We start from the raw sequence: 20,777 nt of genomic DNA, 5'->3' as shown, positions 1-20,777 counted from the left end.
AGACCCTTTCTCAAATATAGATATATATACATACACACAAATATACATATATACACGCACACACATATCTATGTATATGTACACATGTGTAGACACATAAATACATGTATACATATGTAAATACATGTATACACATATACAAATATAGCATAGTAATGAACCCAGATACCTTTTAGTTCATGTGATTTAACTACATCTTTGATAAATAAGCTGATTTTAAATTTGTTGATAAAAATACAAATATATTTAGTATGTTCTTTTGTTTCTTTTTTTCTTTTCTTTTTTTTTTTTTGAGACGGAGTCTTGCTCTGTCCCCCTGGCTGGAGTGCAATGGCACTATCTCGGCTCACTGCAAGCTCTGCCTCCCGGGATCATGCCATTCTCCTGCCTCAGCCTCCCAAGTAGCTGGGACTACAGGCACCCGCCACTACGCCCGGCTAGTTTTTTGTATTTTTAGTAGAGACGGGGTTTCACCATGTTAGCCATGATGGTCTCGATCTCCTGACCTTGTGATCCGCCCGCCTCGGCCTCCCAAAGTGCTGGGATTACAAGCGTGAGCCACCGCGCCCAGCCTTCTTTTTTTTTTTTTTTTAGGACAGAGTCTTGCTCTGTCACCCAGGCTGGAGTGAAGGGGTGCAATCTTGGCTCACTGCAACCTCCACCTCCCAGATTCAAGTAATTTTCATGCCTCAGCCTCCTGAATAAATGGTACTACAGGCACGCCTCACCACCCCTGGCTAATTGTTGTGTATTTGTAATAGAGAATGGGTCTTGCCATGTAGGCCAGGCTGATCTCGAACTCCTGGCCTCAAGTGATCCACCCACCTCGGCCTCCCAGAGTGCTGGGATTACAGGCATGAGCCACTGCACACATCCATCTTTAGCATTTGCAGCGTACATTTTCCCCTGGGTTTGCGGGTCAGGTAGGATTATACATGTCTCTGCTAGATGCTTCCAGGTCATAAAACTTTAAACCCAACCTAAAAACAGAGTGATCTTTGCTTGTGGAGTTCTTTGATCAATAAAACTAATTTAGCATTTCTGCTTTAATGAAAACAACTCTTGTCTTACAAGTTACTGGCAAAATACCTATTTATTTAACTTTAAGGTTCTTAGGTGAACATCTGAGAGTCACAGGCTACAAAAATCGTAAACAGGAGAATAACCTAAAATTAGGATTAGCTTTGTGTAATATCGCAGTATTCAAAACTAATGGGGATATAGTTCTTAAAAATATAAGTTAGGTAAATGTACATGGCATACATGTCTATAAATAAGCTTTTCATAGAATCTGTTGTTATTGCTGTGTGTGTTTTGCTTTTGTGTTTTTTTAGGCAGATTCTCACACTGTTGCTTAGGCTGGAGTGTAATAGCACCATCTTGACTCACTGCAACCTCTGCCTCTCAGGTTCAAGTGATTCTTGTGCCTCAGCCTCTCGAGTAGTTGGGATTACAGGCATGTGCCACCATGCCCAGCTAAATTTTGTATTTTTAGTAGAGACAGGATTTCACCATGTTGGCCAGGCTGGTCTCCAGCTCCTGGTCTCGAGCAATCCTCCCCTCTTGGCCTTCCAAAGTGCTGGGATTACAGGAGTGAGCCACTGCCCGGTCAGAATTTGAAATCTTAAAGTCATGTTATATTACATTAAGTGACAGATACTCATTAAATATATGGGGCATTTCCAAATAAGGTAAAACACAAAAACATAAATTGCCAAACGTAAATATAAGTGTGTTTTTGGCTTCTTAAAATTTTATAGAAGTACCAAATATATTGGGGTTGTACTGATATACATAAAATTATAAATGGTTCCCATCTGTAAAATACTGATTATAGGGATTACAGGCGTGAGCCACCACACTGGCCAAGATATGTCTTTTTTAATGGAATATTGCTCTGTTGCCCAGGTTGGAGTGCAGTGGAATGATCTCAGGTCACTGCACCCTCTGCCTCCCAGGTTCAAGCAATTCTTCTGTCTCAACCTCCCAAGGAGCTGAGATCACAGGCACGTGCCACCACGCCTGGCTAATTTCTGTATTTTTAGTAGAGACACGGTTTCAACATGTTGGCCAGGTTGGTCTCAAACTGCCTACCTCAAGCAATCCTCTAGCCTCAGCCTCCCAAAGGGCTGATATTACAGGTGTGAGCCACCGTGCCTGGCAATGAATATTTTTCTTTATATAAGCTCAGTTTTTCCTTAAGTTTATTAGAAACTTGTAGCTACTAAAAATAGAAGACTGCCATCTCCTGCCAGCAAACTGACTAAAAAGCAATATTATTACAATTTCCTTAGATGCTTTGAGTCTACAGCATGCTTTATTTTGTTAAAAGGGAGATGGCAAAGTTAGGGTGGTAGTGAAGACATCATAGAACCAACTGAGATTCTCTCCTTGACATTATCAGAAGGGATGGAAAAGATTAAAAAACTAATAACTTTCTCATTGTGAAGTCCAATGCTATTGTGAAGTCCAATGCTATTTAATGTCATGCCTAGATAGCAGCTAAAACATCCCCCACAGCACCTAACATCATCGGGAGTGGCACAGATTGGCAATATGTATATGACACATTTTAGAAAATGCTGGTTGAGATGAAAATGGGAAATGTAGCTGGAACAGACACATCTAATCTAAATGAAACTGCGAGCGTGTTCCTTCTTCTTTCCTTCTTTTTGAGATGTATCAAACATTTAAGCATAGTGCTTAAAACAGAAAGCTATGACCTAAAGAATAATTACAGAATTGAACACTGAAGAAACCACCACCCGGATCAAGAAATGGACTGTGACAGTGAGTGTGGTGGCTCACGCCTGTAATCCCAGCACTTTGGGAGGCCGAGGTGGGTAGATTGCCTGAGCTCAGGAGTTCGAGACCAGCCTGGGCAACACAGTACCCTGTCTCTACCAAAAATACAAAAAATTAGCTGGGCATGGTGGCATGTGCCTATAATCCCAGCTACTCGGGAGTCTGAGGCAGGAGAATTGCTTGAACCCGGGAGGTGGAGGTTGAAGTGAGCCAAGATTGCACCACTGCACTCTAGCCTGAGTGAGAGCGAGACTCCATCTAAAAAAAAGGAAGAAATGGACTATGACCAGGATCTCCCCAGCCCACCCCATACCTTCCCCATTCATAACCCTATCTCTTCCTTTGTCACCAAAGGAAACTGAATTGTTGGGTTTGTTTGTTGGTTGGTTTTTGTTTTGTTTGTTTGTTTAGAGACAGAGTCTTGTTCTCCCACCCAGGCTGGAGTGCAGTGGCAGGATCGTAATTCACTGCAGCCTCACACTCTGGCTCAAGTGAGCCTCCCAACTCGGCCTTGAAAGTAGCTGGGAGTACAGGCATGTGCCACCACACAAAGCTAATGTTTAAATTTTTTCTAGAGATAGAATCTCCCTGTGTTGATCAGACTGGTTTCAAACCCCTGGGCTCAAGCAATCTTCTTTCTTACCTTGGCCTCCCAAAGTGCTGAGATTACAAGTATGAGTCACTGCACCTGGTCTCCCTGAATTTTTTGATACTCATTTCCTCTTCATAGTTTTATCCCTCATATAGTTTAGTTTTTCCCAGTTAAACTTTATATACATAAAAGATATGTTCCACCCTATGTATTCTTTTGTGATTTGCATCTTTTGTCCAGCTTTATGTCTGTGAGATTCATTTAATCTGTTGCCTGTTACAAAAGCCTGATTATATCCATTGCTGTATACTATTCTAATTGTGAAACTACTGACCTTTTATCTTTTCTGTTGTCAGTCACCATTTGGGGCTGTTTCAATGTCTGACTATTTAGACGATGCCACTTTGTACACGTTGGTGCTTTCCTCCTGAAACGTGTGCCAAGTTTCTCCAGGACACTTACCCAGGACAGAATTGCTGTCCCGTGGGATGTACACAGCTGAACATTCAGAACGATGCTCCTATTGGTTCCTCCAGTTCCCTCCAGCTCCCTAGGGGTGGACTTTTAAATCTATGCCAACGTGGGATCTGGGATACCACCCCACCCAGTGTGGTCTCTTCTACATTGGTGGACACTTTTTCACACACGTTTATTGATATTTCTTCTTCTTTTTTTTCTTCTTTTGTGAGACAGGGTATCCCTATGTCACCTGGGCTGCAATACAGTGGCTCAAACATGGCTCACTGCAGCATCAAACTCCTGGGCTCAGGTGATTCTCCCGCCTCACCTTCTGGAGTAGCTGGGACGAAAGGCGTCCCAGGCACCACCACACCTGAGTAATTTTTTAATTTTTTGTAAAGACAAGGTCTCTCCATGTTGCCCAGCCTGGCCTCAAGGGATCCTCCTGCCTCAACCTCCCAAAGTGCTAGGATTACAGGCCTGAGTTAGGAAACCAGGGCAAACTGTAGCTGAGGATCGCTTAAGGTCATCATAAGAAGAGCGTTGAAAGAAACTTCCCACTACACAGCTATCAGAACGGCTAAAATAAAACATATGACAACACCAGATGCTGGCAAGTATGCTGAAAAATTCAATCCCTCAGCTTGCTGGTGGACACGTAATGGTACAGCCAATCTGCAAAACAAGCTGGCAGTTTCTCCAAAAACTACACATGCAACCGCCATACAGCCCTGGCCATTTATCCAAGAGGAATGAAAACATATGTTCACTAAAAAACCTACCCACGAATGCTCATCGCAGCTTTATTTATAAAAGCCAAAACTGAAAGCTTCCCAAACTTCCTTCAGCAGGTGGTTGGTTAAACACACTGTGGTGCTTCCACCCTGTGAAATAGTGCTCAGCACTACGCAGGAGCCAGCTATGGCACACGCTTGGATGAAGTTCCAAGAAGTTATGTCGAATGAAAAAACACCCTTCCCAAGAGATCACACGTTGTTTGTTTGCATTTATGTAACTTAGTTGAAATGACAAAATTTTAGACATACAGGATGCAGAGCAGATTGCCAGGGATTAGGGACAGAGGAAGAGGTGGAGGAAAGAGGTGGCCTGGTTATAAAAGCGACCCCGTGGGGTTGGAGCACTTCAGTATCTCAACTATGGTGCTGTTACACAAACTTACTTGGGTGATAAAATTGTATACACACTCCCACACATATGCACATGAATACAGCGAACACTGGGGAAATCTGAATAATCACTGTAGATTATGCCATTGAGGGAGGCTAAGCAAAGTGCACAAGGCTTTTTTTTTTTTTTGTGAGACAGAGTTTCACTCTTGTTACCCAGGCTGGAGTGCAGTGGCACAATCTTGGCTCACTGCAACCTCCGCCTCCCAGGTTCAAGTGATTCTCCTTCCTCAACGTATGGAGTAGCTGGGATTACAGGCATGCGCTACCATACCCAGCTAATTTTGTATTTTTAGTAGAGATGGGATTTCTCCATGTTGGTCAGGCTGGTCTCAAACTCCTGACCTCAGGTGATCCGCCTGCCTCGACCTCCCAAAGTAATGAGATTACAAGCATAAGCCACTGTGCCCAGCTGGTTTTTTTTTTTTTTTTTTTTTTTTTTTTTTTTTTGAGACGGAGTTCTGCTCTGCAGCCAGGCTGGAGTGCAGTGGCGCTATCTTGGCTCACTGCAAGCTCCGCCTCCCGGGTTCATGCCATTCTCCTGCCTCAGCCTCCCGAGTAGCTGGGACTATTGGCGTCTGCCACCATGCCCAGCTAATTTTAATTTTTTTGTATTTTTAGTAGAGACGGGGTTTCTCCATGTTAGCCAGGATGGTCTCGATCTTCTGACCTCGTGATCCAGCCACCTTGGCCTCCCAAAGTGCCGGGATTACAAGTGTGAGCCACCGTGCCCAGCCCGGTATTTCTTATGTTATTATTATTATTATTATTTTCTTTCTTTTTCTTTTTTTGAGATGTTTTCTCAGTCACCCAGGTTGGAGTGCAGTGTGCCATCTCAGCTCACTGCAACCTCTGCCTCCCAGGCTTAAGCCATCGTTGCACCTCAGCCTCAGGAGTAGCCGGTACCACAGGTGCACATCACAATACCTGGCTAATTTTTTGTATTATTTTTATATAGTTGGGATTTTGCCATGTTGCCAGGCTGATCTTGAACTCCTGAGCTCAGGCGATCCACCCACTTCGGCCTCCCAAAGTGCTGGGGTTACAGGCTTGAGCCACCACGCCCAGCCTTCTTGTATTATTTCTTACTACTACATGCGAATCTATAGTTTGTCAAAAATTCCAACTTAAACACGAAACTCTGCTGGGTGCAGTAGCTATTTCCTGTAATCCCAGCATTTTGTGAGGCTGAGGCGAGCGTATCGCCTGACTTCAGAAGTCTGAGACCAGTCTGGCGATGATGTTGAAGCCCTGTCTCTACTAAAAATACAAAAATTAGCCCAGTGTGGTGGCCGGCTCCTGTAATCCCTTATACTCGAGAGACTGAGGTGGGAGAATCACATGAACCTGGGACGCGGAGGTAGCAGTGAGCCGAGATTGCGCCACTGTACTCCAGCCTGGGCGACAGAGCAAGACTCTCTCAAAAAAAATAAATAAAATAAAAATGAAAAAAAGTTAGCCAGCATGGTGGTACACACATGTAATCCCACCTACATGGGAGGCTGAGGCAGGAGAATCATTTGAACCTGGGAGGCAGAGGTTGCAGGGAACCGAGATGGTGCCACAGCACTCCAACTTGGGTGACAAAGTGAAACACCATCTTAAAAAAAAAAAATACTCAGGATGGCTCCTGACTGGCTCTGACTTTGGAGTGAATCAATGAATTAATTAAGGGCCTGCCTGTTAGTGAGTCTCCTCTGACCTTTAAGAATATTTCTAAGCAAGATGAAGCAGGAGGTAGAGGGAACTAAGGGGGCAACAAGCAGGAGGTAGGAATGGTCCATGGAGGGTGACATCTTCCCTGAGAGCCCCAGGATGACCAGTGGGAAGCCAGGCAGGATGCAGACGGGAGGACCCGGGAAAGCTCGGCATGAGGGGAGGCCCTGGGCGTGGTGTGGAGTGGGGCAGGGCAGGCAGAGGCTGGGCAGCAGGTGAGGTCCCCTGGGTTCTGAGGGCCAAGCCTGGGGTTTGAGGTAAACAGGCCTGAGTGGAGAAGGGGCTGCTGTGGTTGGGCTGGGGTGGGTGGAGCTGGAGGAGTTTTTTCTTCTTGAACCAATTTTTGAATTGTGCTACATAACATGGTACATGAAATTTATCTCCTTCACCATTTTCAGGTATACAGGGCGGCAGTGTTGAGTACACGCACAGTGTTGTGCAGCTGATCTCCAGAACGTTCTCATCCTGAAACGCTGAAGCTCTGTCCCTATTAAACCCCAACTCAACCTTAACCCCAACCCCAACCTTAAACCCAACTCTAACCCTAACCCACTGCTCCTCCTCCAGTCCCAGGTAACCTCCATTCCACTTCTGTCTCTATGAATTTGATTCCTCTAGGGACCTCAGAGAAGTGTGTTCATGTGTATTTGTGCTCTTTGTTATTGTTTTTAAGAATCTTATTTTACAGGAGACAGTATTTGTCCTTTTGTGGCTTTCATATTTCACGGGGTGTAATGTCCTAACCGTTCATCCACGGTGTAACAGAATCTTCTTCAGGGCCTCCTTCCTTTTCAAGGCTGCATGATATTTCATTGGGTGGATGACCCCATTCAGTTTTTCCATTGTCTGTTGATGGATGCTTGGCTTTCTTCGACCTTTTTTTTTTGAAATGGAGTCTTGTCCTGTCACTCAGGCTGGAGTGCGATGGTGCAATCTTGGCTCACTGCAATCTCCGCAGGTGGGTTCAAATGATTCTCCTGCCTCAGCCTCCCAAGTAGCTAGGACTACAGGTGCCTGCCACCATGCCCAGCTAATGTTTGTATTTTTAGTAGAAATGGGGTTTTACCATGTTGATTAGCCTGGTCTTGAACTCCTGACCTCAGGTGATCTGCCCACCTCAGCCTCCTACAGTGCTGGGATTACTGGTGTGAGCCACCGCACCTGGCCTGTTATTAGTCTTTAAATGGAATAGATGGAAAATATTTTTTGCATGACCACAAAAATGGAAAATATATTAATGAAGTTCAGCCATTCTTCTTTTTTACTTATAATAACAGAAGAGAGAAACCTGAAAGTTACCCTTGACCACTCCCTCACCGACCAAATCCAATTAATTATCACTTCCTTTTTTTATTTTTTGTTTTTTGAGACAGAGTCTGGCTCTGTCGCCAGGCTAGAGTGCAGTGGCATGGTCTCGGCTCCTTGCAACTTCCGCCTCCTGGGTTCAAGCAATTCTCCCGCCTCAGCCTCCCTAGTAGCTGTGAGTACAGCCTCTTGCCACCACGCCCAGCTAATTTTTGTATTTTTAGTAGAGATGGAGTTTCACCATGTTGGCGAGAATGGTCTTGATTTCCTGATCTCTTGATCCGCCCACCTCAGCCTCCCAAAGTGCTGAGATTACAGGCGTGAGCCACCACACCTGGCCTAATTTTCACTTCTGATTACGCCTATAATGCCAGCACTTTGAAAGGCCAAGGTGGGCAGATCACTTGAGGCCAGGAGTTCAAGACCAGCCTGGCCATGATGGTGAAACCCCATCTCTACTAAAAATACAAAAATTAGCTGGGCGTGGTGGCAAGAGCCTCAAGGTGTAGAGGCTCATGCCTGTAATCCCAGCTACTCAAGAGGCTCAGGCAGGAGAACTGCTTGAACCCAGAGGTTGCTGTGAGCCAAGTTCACACTACTGCACTCCAGCCTGGGTGACAGACAGAGACTCCATCTCAAAAAAAAAAAAAAAGGATCACTTTCTATTCTTCCCCACCCACAGCACCAAACCCTGGCCTCAGCTACCTTGATTCTCACCAGAAATCCAAGTCTCTCCCTTTTTCTTAACACCCCCACTCTAATCCAATCTCCCCACAGCAGCCAAAGCCAACACTTTAAAACATGATTAACTTTGTCTCTCTTCAACTTGAATCCCTCTCACCACCCTCCTTTTCTATCAGAAGCAACAGAGAGACAAGTAAATTGCCCAAGGCCAAACAGTAGGACATGGCAGAGACAGGATTCATGGCAGAGACAGGATTCAGAATCTACTGGTTTCGACAGTCCACATTTCTCCTCCACCCGCTATCCCACCTTGGGTGATCCCAGAAAAGGGTCAGCTACTGCCCTAATGCAGGGTAATCTCGGACAAAGACAGATGATTTCTCCTCCAATCACCACCTCCCCTCCCTTATCAGCCTAACTCCTAGTTATCCCTAATTCTCAGCTCAAACCACACTTTCTAGGAAAGGCCTTCCTAAGCCCGTTGTCCTATTCCAACAACTCCCCACAGTTTGAAGGCCAGCATGAAAAACATTCCTCTTCCACTGGACTGTGCCCTCCACAAGGGGAGAAGTCTGTTTTGCCCACTGTTGGAGGCTAAAAAAATGATGGTCATGATCAACTCAGTATACCATGGAGGCTGTGTGAGTAAAGAGCAAACTGTTCTCATGAAACAGGTTGTTGACAAACTGACAAACTGCTTCTGCTGCCCAGAAGGAATGCTGACAGCAGTCACGCCCCAGGTGCAGTGTTTCTTGTGATTGGGCACATCTGAAGCCTGATAACAATAATGTAAACCTGTGATCAATCAAGCAGGTGAGCAATCATTAGCTGCTCCTCCCTGCTCTTGCTAGCCAGTAAATACGAAGGGCTGTGGAAGCTCAAGGCCCTTGCTCACTAGAAGCAAGGAGCTCCCTGGCCCCTTCTTTAGAGCAGTATCTTTTGCCTTTGTTTTCATTTCTGAGTTCTTCCCCCTTCATTCAGTCCCGTAGTAACCGTCACAGTCCACCATTGTGGCACACATCACACACCCTTGAGCACTCTGGTTGCTCTCCAAGTCCATTTCTCCTGAATGTGGGCCCAGATTGCTGTGACAGGTGAGTACCACCACACCCAGCTCATTTTCATGTTTGTTTTAGAGGGGGGTTTTCATCGTGTTGCCCAGGCTGGTCTCCAACTCCTTAGCTCAAGCCATCCTCTCACCTCAGCCTCCCAAAGTGCAGGGATTACAGGCAGGAGCCACCTGGAGGGGCCGACCCTCACCATGTGTATGTGTGTTTTAAGAATTCCTATGGTGCTAAACTATTTATGTTTATTTTTGCTGTGGGATGATCAGAAGATGTTCAGGAACAAGCAAGAAAAAAAAAAGAGCCAAATCATTTAAAGATGTGGGAAACCAAACCAAAATCAGAGTGCTCACAAAACTTCAACCAAGGTGTGCACATCAAACAAAATATTCAGTCAGGCATGCAGAACCAAAAGTGAGTTCACCAGAAAAGACTTGCCTCGCAGACAGAACGTTAATTCTGTAGAAATCAGAGTCCTCAAACCAGAAGGGTACTTCTCTTTACACCAGAAAGTGCTTGCCAAAAGTAAACAAGCAAAAAGAAAAAAAGAAAGAAACCCAAACTTTATACTCCCAGGAGGGATGAAAGGTCCTTTGTTTAAGGGAGCCTTATAACCAAATCACATCCAGGATAAAGTAAAAAGGAACTGACCAAAGGGAGGGAGTCTGGGTATTTGAGGAGATTCACCAGAACAGAAAATCAACTCCTGGCAAGGGCAGTCTGCAGAGGGCTCAGTCAATGCTGCGTTAGATTCCAGGAGACTCTGATTCACCCAAGCTGAATTCACTGCGGTCCCACTTCTGGCTCCACTATGTGACACTGCATAACAAATACAGAAAGACTCTAAAATAAAATGAACTTTCTTTGGAAATAGGTATTGCAACGGGAATAAGCAGGCCATAGGAAAGTACGTGTGAATTTAGGGAGGTGAAGGAAGACAAAGGTTTTAAAAGGAAAAGGGAGGAGGATCACAGGATTGTTTTGAAATATTTATCCTTGGCTACAAGGATCAAGGAAAAGAGTGGCACCAGTCTGAGGTTGGACACGAGTATTTTGTGGTGAAAGATTAGGAAGGTCTTTGTGCAAGGTGGAACTGGAGCCTGGACCACTGGCATTACCCACTGACCCACAGCCTCAGCTTCTCTTTTGGAGACACTGCAGGGGAGCCAAGGAGCTGGGCCTCGGACCCCTCTTTATTGGCAGTCTGTGCAGGGTGACCAGGACTATGTGGTCAGAGGCTAAACCCACGTCATCTCCGATAGGCTGCGATTGCTGTGCTCTGGTTCAACTGTGCATTGCTATCATGGGGGCCGCACTCGCAGCCCCAGGCCGCCTTCTGGCAGGGTGCTCCGTTGCTCTCCCTGGGTCAGGAACTGGGGGAAGAAAGCGAGGCCAACCAGAAGCCCAGACGCCCCGTGGAGATCCTGTACAGGGGTTCCCAGGAGGACAAGGAAGGTCCCTGGTGAAGGTGCGCTCCGCGCCGGCGCTGTGCGGGCAGCCCAGGCACTCCCATTACGGTTCCCTTATCCTTTAGGAGGAGTCCTCCCCGAGCGGTGCTCTAGGGCTGTGGGCTGGGGCATGGTGGCCCCCAGCTGCGTAGCTCCAGCACCTTTCTAGCCGGCTGGTGGGCAGCTCAGCTTGGGGACGCGGGATCCGAAGGGACCCCGCCCAGGAGTACCCGCTGCCTTTACTGGTCCTGGGACAGGGCTGGACCCCGCGGGCTGGCGGCTCGGCGGCAGAAAAGGCAGGGGGCGCTGGGAGACAGCAACTGCCCGTGCAGCTATGTTCAGGCTCAGGCTCTGGTTCGTAGCGGGCCCGCTAGGCCAGGTCCTGCTCAGGTGCGCACTTGCCAGGTAAATGGCGCCGAATCCCTGCAGCAGTCACCACCATCTCGGCCACTGCGCAGAGCCTCCCGGCTTCGTCTGCTCGCGCCCCGCGGGAGGTGAAACTTCGCCCAAGTTTGGATTCTGGGGAGAACCTATTGAAGTCAGGAGTGGCTCGGGTCGGGGTCACAGACGGGGAGCGGGGGTGGGTGAGGGACGGAGCCGGTCTCCATCAGGGCCGCCCAGGGGGTGGGCTGTGTATCCACGACCCTGGGGCGTTGGCGCTCCCCCCTGGGGAAGGGGCAGGTGGGCCGTCGGGCCACTGAGCAGAGGAAGCCAGCGAGCGGGGTTGGAGTGGTCGATCCCGCGGACTTCCGCGAGTACAAAGTTTGGTTCTTTGGCCACTTTGTGGAGCCTCTGTGTTCAGCGTGGAAAACTGAAAGTGCAGCATAGGCGCGCTCCTGACCGCACCTCCTCACTCCAGCCTCCGCTCCTTCCCCCACATTCCGGCCGGCCTTGGCTAGGGCAGGTCCTGGACCAGAAAGGCGAAGGGAAGAGGTACGGGCCTTTCAGTGAAGGCCCACTACGTGCCAGGCCCCGTGCCCAGCGCCTCCCCCTTCCCATCAGGGCCCTCCCAACCCAGGGACCCGCACGTGTGTGCAGAGAGGGGGACAGGGGAGAAGACTCCACTGTGCACGCGGAGGTGGTGGCCCCGCTGAGCCCTCCTGGTCCCTGGTTTCCCCAGTGAATGAGGCCTGCGGCTGGGGCCTCTGCACCCAGGCCTATTCCTCTCCTCACAGTGCCCGAGAACCCCGTCGGGCTGCGGCGCCTCATGAGCTTGCCTCTGTCCTTCTGGCAGCTGAGGCCCCAGGAGCCACGCTGAGGCCCACGAGGAGGCAGGCGGTCACGCGCATGGCGTAGCCCAGGTGGCCCAGGGCTGCACCCCAGCGGCCTCGGCGCCATGCAGTCCTGGTATTCGCTGATGGCGCACTCGATGAGTTCTAGGAGGTCAAGTATGTGAGTCACTGCGGCGCTGGGGGCGCTTGCGGGGCCTTTCTGCCCCCAGGCCATCGGGCCCAGGCCGGGCTGCAGCGCTGGAAGCAGCTTGCGGTGAGCCTGCTGTCGGGTTGGTGTTTGCAGCCGGCCTCTGCTCCATCCTGGCGGCTATGCTGGCGCTCAGGTACCTGGGCTCGGTCGCGGCCGGCGGCGGCGCCTGTCCTGAAGGCTGTCCTGAGCGCAAGGCCTTTGCGTGCGCCGCTCGCTTCCTGGCAGCCAACCTGGACGCCAGCATCGACCCATGCCAGGACTTCTACTCGTTCGCCTGCGGCGGTGGCTGAGGCGCCACGCCATCCCTGACGACAAGCTCACCTATGGCACCATTGCGGCCATTGGCGAGCAGAACGAGGAGCGCCTGCGGCGCCTGCTGGCTCGGCCCGAGGGTGGACCCAGCGGCGCTGCCCAGCACTAGGTGCACGCCTTCTTCTGCTTGTGCCTCGAGATGCGCGAGATCGAACGACTGAACCCGCCGCCCAGGCTGGAGATCATCGACGACTGCGGGGGCTGGGACCTGCGCAGTGTGGCGTGGCGGAGCGCCCGGGGGTCGCTGCGGGATGGGACTTCAACCAGCTGCTGTAAAAAGTGCAGGGCGTGTACAGCACCGTCGCGCTCTTCTCACTCATGGTCAGCCTGGACTGCAGCAACTCTTTGCGCTACGTCATCCGTGTGAGTGCGCGCCCGGAGCGCCCCGTCAGGGGCCGCGGACCCAGGGCGCAGTGGCCTTGCCCAGGGGTTCCTGCGCGCGGGAGGAGGGTGCGCGAGAGGAGAGGAAGGGAAAGCAGGGGAGGAGGTGAGGGAGGGCACAGCGGCCACGCGCGGGAGGAAGTCGTAAGTAATTTACCTGGGATAACTTCGGTGTTTAGCGGAGCAGCGGGAGCAGCCATTCCCAGCTCTCCGGCAGGCAGTGAGGGCGGGGGTGGGGTGGTGGAGGGAGTGCACGGCAATATATTCAAGCTTATGTACAAAGCATCTGAGGTTGAGTTGAAGAAACAACTTGAAGAATGGTCTCACAGCAATTACAAACAAATACCCTTCGGCAATTACAAGAAGGCTTTCAATGACTGAACCCGAATACTTGGTTGCCTGAGTTAAATATACACATTTGGGTGATGGCCGCTATATTATTTTTTGTATCTGATTGCTAGGCTTCTGTAAATGGCTCTGTGCTGCCGCCCAAAGCATTTATGACCAGAGAAGAAGGATAGACGCTTACCTTGCATTAGATAACCAGCAAGCTCTAAGAATTAAAGAAGGGGGAGATGTGGGGGGTGCATTTGAGCTTGAGGCATGGAAAAATACTCAGGCACTGTGTGTACGTTGTTTGTGCGTGAGAATGTAACTCCTTGACCTTGAAAACAGGACAAGGAGTGGAATGTGTGATAAGGAGCGCTGAAAACAGCCTCCTAAGAATGTGGTCTGAGTGCTTTTACAAGGCCATATGTGCCTCATGACCCCACGGCAAAAACCTATCTGGTGGATGTTTGTAGTTTAACAAGCCCTCTAATAAATACTTGGCGGACAGATTTGGGGGCAGCACTCTCTCAGAGGAGCTGCTCCCTGCCCCGCTCAGCTGGAGTCGTCTGAGTACTTCACTCTCAGCGTTCACAGCAGCTACAAGCTGCAAGTGGTGACCCCAACGTGACCACCTTGAAATTATGCGTGGAGCAGGTCGACTTATCAACTTTTGGAACTAGAAATACCAAAAATTAGCCGGGCGTGGTGGTGGTTGCCTGTAATCCCGGCTACTCAGGAGGCTGAGGCAGAAGAATTGCTTGAACCCGGGAGGCAGATGTTGCAGTGAGCCGAGATCGGGCCACTGCACTCCAGCCTGGGCGATACAAGCGAAACTCCGTCTCAAACAAAACAAAACTCATGCTAAGGAAAGAGCATATTTTTGAGCAGAAGTTTGAAAATATTTTCTTTGACACTTGATTTTGGGGTAAACAATGTATTGGACTCATAAACACTCATACCTACACAGGAAAAGGAAGCTTGAGAACAGAATGATCTAATTTCAGAATAATCTTTTTCCTCCCCCTCCTCCTCCTCTTCTTCTTCTTCTTCTTCCTATTCCTCTTCCTCTTCCTCTTCTTCCTTCTTCCTCTTCTTTTTCTTGAGATGGAGTTTCACTCTCGTCACCCAGGCTGGAGTGCAATGGTGCCATCTCGGCTCACTGCAACCTCTGCCTCCTGGATTCAAGCAATTCTCTTGTCTGAGTTTCCGAGTAGCTAGGATTACAAGCGCCTGCCACCACACCTGGCTAATTTTTGTATTTTTAGTAGAGACGGAGTTTCACCATGATGGCCAGGCTGGTCTCAAACTTCTGACCTCAAGTGATCCACCTGCCTCGGCCTCCCAAAAGGATGGGATTACAGGCATGAGCCACAATGCCTAGCTAGAATAATCTGTTTTTAAAACGTCTTCACTTTTAAAATATAGAAGTCCTTGGGTGTGAGCACTCATGTAAAACCTAAACATGCAACACCTCCGCATTGGTTAGAAAGAGGAACTTCCTAACCCACTGACAACTGGGAAGATAGAAATATACTAGCTGGATTTTACCCAAACCTTTGCATATTTGGTGAATGGAATGTAACAATGAGTGTGATGCTTTAGTAAGGCCAGCTACTGGTGACTACCTTCTGTTCACCTCCCATGTTTTTATGACAGCCACTAAAACCTAGAATTGAAAAAAAAAAAAACAAAAAACTGTCCTGAGAGAGCCAGGTCCTCAAATAGATGTATATATTTTTCCAGACAAGGTCTTGCTCTGTTGCCCAGGCTAGAGTGCAGTGGAGCAATCTTCTTTCACTGCAGCCTCAACCTCCCTGGGCTCAGTTGTTGTTTTTGTAGAGACGGGGTCTCACTATGATGTCCAGGCTATTCTCGAACTCCTGAAGTCAAGTGATCCTACCCCCTCTTCCTGCCAAAGTGCTGGGATTGCAGGTGTTGAGCCGCCACACCTGCCAAATAGATATTTTACAATGTTAAATTAATTTTCATGTGCAAGGTCGCATTCAATCATGCTAATATTTCTAGTAAGCACAAAATGCTTGCCTTTTTTTTTTTTTTCTCGTAAGACGGAGTCTGGGTCTGTTGCACAGGCTGGAGTGCAGTGGTGTGATCTCAATTCACTGCAACCTCCCAGGTTCAATCGATTCTCCTGCCTCAGCCTCCCAAGTAGCTGGGTGCTGACCACCACACCTGGCTAAATTTTGTAGTTTTAGTAGAGACCGTGTTTTTAGACCAGTTTTAGTTTTAGTTTCACCATGTTGGTTGGGCTGGTCTCAAACTCCTCACCTCAGGTGATCCTCTCACCACAACCTCCTGAGTAGCTGGGTCCACAGGCATGGGCCACAAGGCTTGGCTAATTTTTGTATTTTTTGTAATAGTGTAAAATTTGCTGGAAAATGTGGTTGATTTCACCTTTAATTCTTTTCAGCCAGATGCGTGGCTCATGCCTGTAATCCCAAACTTTGGGAGACCGAGGTGGGCGGATCACCTTAGGTCAGGAGTTGGAGACCTGCCTGGCCAACATGGTGAAACCCCGTCTCTACTAAAAATACAAAAACTAGCCAGGCGTGGTGGTGCACACTTGTTAACCCCTAGCTACTTGGGAAGGTGAGGCAGGGGAATGACTTGAACCCGGGAGGAGGAGGTTGCAGTGAGCCAAGACAAGATCATTGCACTCCAGCCTGGGCAACAGAGTGAGACTGCCTCAAAAAAAAAAAAAAAAAAAATTGTTTTCAAGGTTCTCTTGGGGCAGGTGTGGTACTCACCAAGCATGGCTGTATTGGGATAGGTGCTCCCGAATGCTTTCGGAAGGTCAGAAACACCTGGAGTCAGCTCCTTTCCCAGCTCTCACCTCTACCTTCTACCGTCTACCACCCCACTGTCCACCCAAAAGACAAGATCCTTCTTCTGGCAGCAGCCAGAGTGCTCATTTTCCACCTAGGGCGGGTCACAGCCCTCCTCACAGACCTCCAACCACATCCCTTTACTCAGACTTCACACTCCCCCATGCTCCCCACCCTCTTGACCCCTCAGATTTACCCCTCTACCCACCCACCCTCTAATCCAGCCCTTGGCCTCCGAGAGCACCTGCCGGCGCTGCCCCAGGGCCTCTGTGCTGCTGTGCCCCACGATGTTCAGGTCTCCTGCTCAATCGTCTGCTCCTCAGCAGCCCCTCCTGGCCTGCGTTACCCACCCCTCCAGCCACTGTGCCCACAGGCACTCACGATTTTTCTCCTAGGAAGTCGTACTGGCATTACACTGTCTAACACTTCCTTTTCTTACTTGTTTATTTATTTTTTTAATTAATTAATTTACTTTTGAGGCGGAATCTCGCTCTGTCGCCCAGGCTGGAGTGCAGTGGCATGACCTTGGCTCACTGCGACCTCTGCTGCCCAGGTTCAAGCGATTCTCCTGCTCCAGCCTCCTGGGTAGCTGGGACTACAGGCGCATAGATAAGGGATTTCACCGTGTTAACCAGGATGGTCTCCATCTCCTGACCTCGTGATCTGCCCACCTTGGCCTCCCAAAGTGCTGGGATTATAAACACTTTCTTTTATTATTGCTTTGTCTTCCAGGAGAGCGGAGGTCCTGGGGAGGCAGGGGAGTCTACCTTGTTGAGAAATCTATGCCCAGTGTCCAGATGTCTGGGGAGGGACCTTTGGCTCTCGACTGCTGCCTTGCACCCAGGAGCTCCTTGGATCTCAGTTGGGTGCTGAAATTGGCATTTGGAGGTATGGAACATCTGAGTAGTTGTGATTTGGGGCAAGCCTCTGCCATGAGGCAGAGGGCCCCTTGGAGGGGTACAGGAGTGTGGAATTAGCTCAGAGAGGGGCAGCCAAAGGCTGTGTCAAAAATCCCCCTGGGGTTCCCCACCCCAGCAGCCTCCTTGGCTGGCGGGTGGCAGGAAGCCACGCTTCTCCAGTCATCCTGAAGCTCCCGAGTCCTCAAGTCCCACAAGTGATTCAAGGACTGAAGCAAAGGTCAGCCGGGCGCGGGGTCTGGGTGCTTCTCTTCTCCGGGAAGGGAGCCTGCCTGGTACCAAGGACTGTAGGTGGGGGCTGGATGGCCTGAGATCCCTTCTTTCCTGGGGTGCAGGCAGCCACAGGGCACAACCTGCAGTCCCTGGGGTTGGGTAGGGAGTCCAGGAATAGCCAAGGGGCAGCTTTGGTGTCATGGGCTCAGTCCCCAGGGTGCACGAGGAGGTGAAGGTTCCATGGCAGGACATATGTGTGGTGACTTCAGGGGTGACGATTCGGGGTGGAGGCCGGGCAGGACAACAGGAGGTGGGAAGCAGGAGAACTCCGAGATGGGGAAGCAGGAGCCCCAGGGACGGGACACTCAGGGAGCAGTGACCGTCCCTAGCAGCAGCAGGGCCGCGGCTAGAAGAGGCAGGGACTCGGGGACCGCGGAGCGCCCAGGGTGTGCGGTGTCAGTGGTGCCGGCGGGGGGCGCCAGGTCGCACGCCGTGTAGGGCTCCAGACAGGCGGCAAAGGCCATGACGTGCGCTACGAAGCTCTGCTCCTGCACGCCATGAACCAGGTGCGCCTGCGGGCCGCGCGCGAACACCGCCACGTCCTCGCCTGCGTGTGTCTCTTCGTCCAGGGGCACCGCTGCCTGCTGCCGGTACTCGGGGCTCCCTGGTAGGAGGGTTCAGTTCCGATAGGAAGATTCAGTTCCAGGCAGACAGAAGGTGACCCCTTCCCGCCAGTCCCCCATCCTTGGCACCCTGGTCCCCCTCAGGGGGCGACCCCGCGGCACTCACCGCTCTCGCTCTCGGTAACATCTGGCCGGGCGCCGTCCTTGAGCACATAGCCCGGACCGTTGCCATATAGGAGGGCGGTGTAGGCCTTCCTGTCCTGGGCCTTGCCCGGTGCCAGCCCTGCAGAGAGAGGGGTCCCTGTTGTTGAGCTGAACACAGCTGTGGAGTGCCTCCCACGTGCTAGGAACTGCCACTTTTTGCCTGGTCAGGGGCTTAGTCCTCAGGAGACCCTACAGGGCTGGTGCCAGCATTACTCCCATTTGACAGAGGAGGAGACTGAGGCTCAGATTTCACCCACGTAATTGATGCAGCAGCACCTGCCACTCTCCCCGGGCCTACCGAAGATAGAGCTCCCTCGCAGGGGGTAGGCACCAAAGGAGAAGACGTGGGAGTGGTCAGCGGTGACGAGGGTCAGCGTGTCCTCCTCGCTGGTGAGCTGGCCCGCCCTCTCAATGGCGTCGTCGAACATGACCGCCTCAGTCAGTGCCCGGTAGGCCCTGCTTTCGTGATGACCATGGTCGATGCGACCCCCTGCAGGAAGGCCAGAGAGGGTGGTGCTGAACCTGCCCTGCTCCAAACCCCAACCACCACTCCCCAGGGGCCACCACGCACCCTCCACAAAGAGGAAGAAGCCGCGGGGGTTCCTGCTTAGCAGGCGCAGGGCAGCCTCTGTCATCTCCATCAGGGAGGGGTCCAGTGTGGGGTCTCGGTGGATCTCGTATTTCATGTCTCCAGGCTCAAAGAGACCTGTGGGACAAGGGGTCCCATGGTGACTGGCAGGCTGGGGGTGGAAGGGTGCTGGCAGACGTGTACACAGGTTCAGAAGGTGCCATCTGAGGCTGTCTGAGGGATGCCAGGGCAGGAAGGGGGTCATTACCCATGAGGTGGGTCACGGATGGGTCCAGGGAAGCCTGCATGAGCTCAGTGCGGTTCCACACGTACCGGGCACCCTGCAGGGAGGGAGAGAGCCAGGCCTCAGCCCACAGCCCTGAGCCCCACACCTCTGCCCTTCCCCTGCTGTGCCTCCTGCACCCGCCAGCCCCCATCACCTGGTGCTTCGCCAGCCATTCCTGCACCAGGTTCTTCCCATCCATCCTGGTCCCATCCTGGCTGTAGTCATGAGGGTACTCAGGGTCTGGGGCCCCCATGCGAAACATGTACTTTCGGCCTCCACCTAGGATCACCTGGGAACAGAGGATAGGGCACGTGGGTTTGGGGCCTGGCTGGCCCTGTGCCACTTCCTCCTGCACAGCCCCTGGCTCCCTTCCCCAAGGCTGTGGGAGTGGCCCGGCCTGGGCTGCACCTTCTATGCCCCCAACCCCACCTCCAGACCCTGCTGGCCCAGATCAGGTTGTTGGTTGCCTGGGTCTGAGCTGGTGCCCCCTGCTACTCTCTGCCCAGCCCCAACCCTTGGCCTTGGGGTCGCACGTCAATGTCCATGTTGGAGATGAGCTGTGTGGCGATGTCCTTGCAGCCCTCCCGGCGGGCCGAGCCAGGCATGTTGGCGTCCGAGTACCAGTTGCGGTTCACCGTGTGGGCGTAGGCACCGGCTGGTGAGGCGTGCTGCACCCGTGTGGTGGTCACTACTCCCACTGACTTCCCTAAGGGTGACAGAGGTCAGGATATGTGACCAAGGTCTGTGACCTGGCCCTGATCCCGCAGTCCCCAGCTCACCTGCTTTCTTGGCCCGATTCATCACGGAGACCACCTCATTGCCACGTGTCGTGTTGCACTGGTTATAGCGGGCAGCTGCACTCAAGCCAATGGTCTGGAAGTTGCCCTTGACTCCGCACAGGTAGGCGGTGGCTGTGGCTGCACTGTCTGGCACATGCTTGTCTACACTGTATGTCTGGGGACAGAAACACTCTGAGCTCTTCTCTGGGGCAGACACACAGACCCTGATCTCTGTCCTCTGGGATTCCAACTGCCTCCAGCTCCTTACTGGAGGCCCAGCTGTTTAGGGTCCCTCCGTCCTACCGCACTCCATAGCCAGGATACCCTTCTCTGTTTGGAAGACTCTAAGGTGGCCCAGCCCTTACCTTGGACAGAGCCACATATGGGAAGTGGTCCATGGCCAGGGGGGTCTCAGGCCCCAGTTTGTCCTCCTTCTGCCCCTTTAGGATCCTGGCAGCTGTCACCGTAGACACCCCCATCCCTGAAGGAACAGAAATGTGTGAGGCTTGGGCCCCAGGGCTGTCCTGGAACCACCGAGGGTCCGGGCGCCGGGGCTGTGAGGGCTGCGGGGCTGGACAGGCCTTGCTCACTCACCGTCACCCAGGAAGATGATGAGGTTCTTGGCAGCTGTCTGTATGG

The 20,777-nt window shown here is 51.1% G+C and overlaps 1 protein-coding gene and 1 pseudogene across 2 annotated transcripts in view; one reads left to right on the top strand and one right to left on the bottom strand.

Moving 5' to 3' along the window:
- The first annotated feature begins 12,454 nt into the window (after positions 1-12,454).
- On the top strand, positions 12,455-14,264 carry LOC114671437 (endothelin-converting enzyme-like 1 pseudogene; annotated as a pseudogene). The gene has a single exon (XR_013402231.1). The product of XR_013402231.1 is annotated as an endothelin-converting enzyme-like 1 pseudogene (transcript).
- Positions 14,265-16,978: 2,714 nt separating this feature from the next.
- The window catches only part of ALPG (alkaline phosphatase, germ cell), a 4,215-nt gene continuing 416 nt past the window's right edge, over positions 16,979-20,777 (bottom strand). Inside the window, exons 2-11 of the mRNA XM_028831228.2 lie at positions 20,733-20,777; positions 20,504-20,619; positions 20,139-20,313; positions 19,893-20,065; positions 19,514-19,648; positions 19,342-19,414; positions 19,077-19,211; positions 18,804-18,995; positions 18,468-18,584; positions 16,979-18,342 (exon numbers count right to left, since the gene is read on the bottom strand). The exon at positions 20,733-20,777 is cut by the window's right edge and continues 72 nt beyond it. Of these exons, the coding sequence (XP_028687061.2) occupies positions 18,044-18,342; positions 18,468-18,584; positions 18,804-18,995; positions 19,077-19,211; positions 19,342-19,414; positions 19,514-19,648; positions 19,893-20,065; positions 20,139-20,313; positions 20,504-20,619; positions 20,733-20,777 (1,460 nt within the window). The 3' untranslated portion in view covers positions 16,979-18,043. The remainder of the gene's footprint in view (positions 18,343-18,467; positions 18,585-18,803; positions 18,996-19,076; positions 19,212-19,341; positions 19,415-19,513; positions 19,649-19,892; positions 20,066-20,138; positions 20,314-20,503; positions 20,620-20,732) is intronic.

This window comes from Macaca mulatta, chromosome 12 (genome assembly GCF_049350105.2).
Source record: "Macaca mulatta isolate MMU2019108-1 chromosome 12, T2T-MMU8v2.0, whole genome shotgun sequence".
Classification (NCBI taxonomy): domain Eukaryota; kingdom Metazoa; phylum Chordata; class Mammalia; order Primates; family Cercopithecidae; genus Macaca; species Macaca mulatta.
This window is presented reverse-complemented; position numbering and strand designations above follow the sequence as displayed.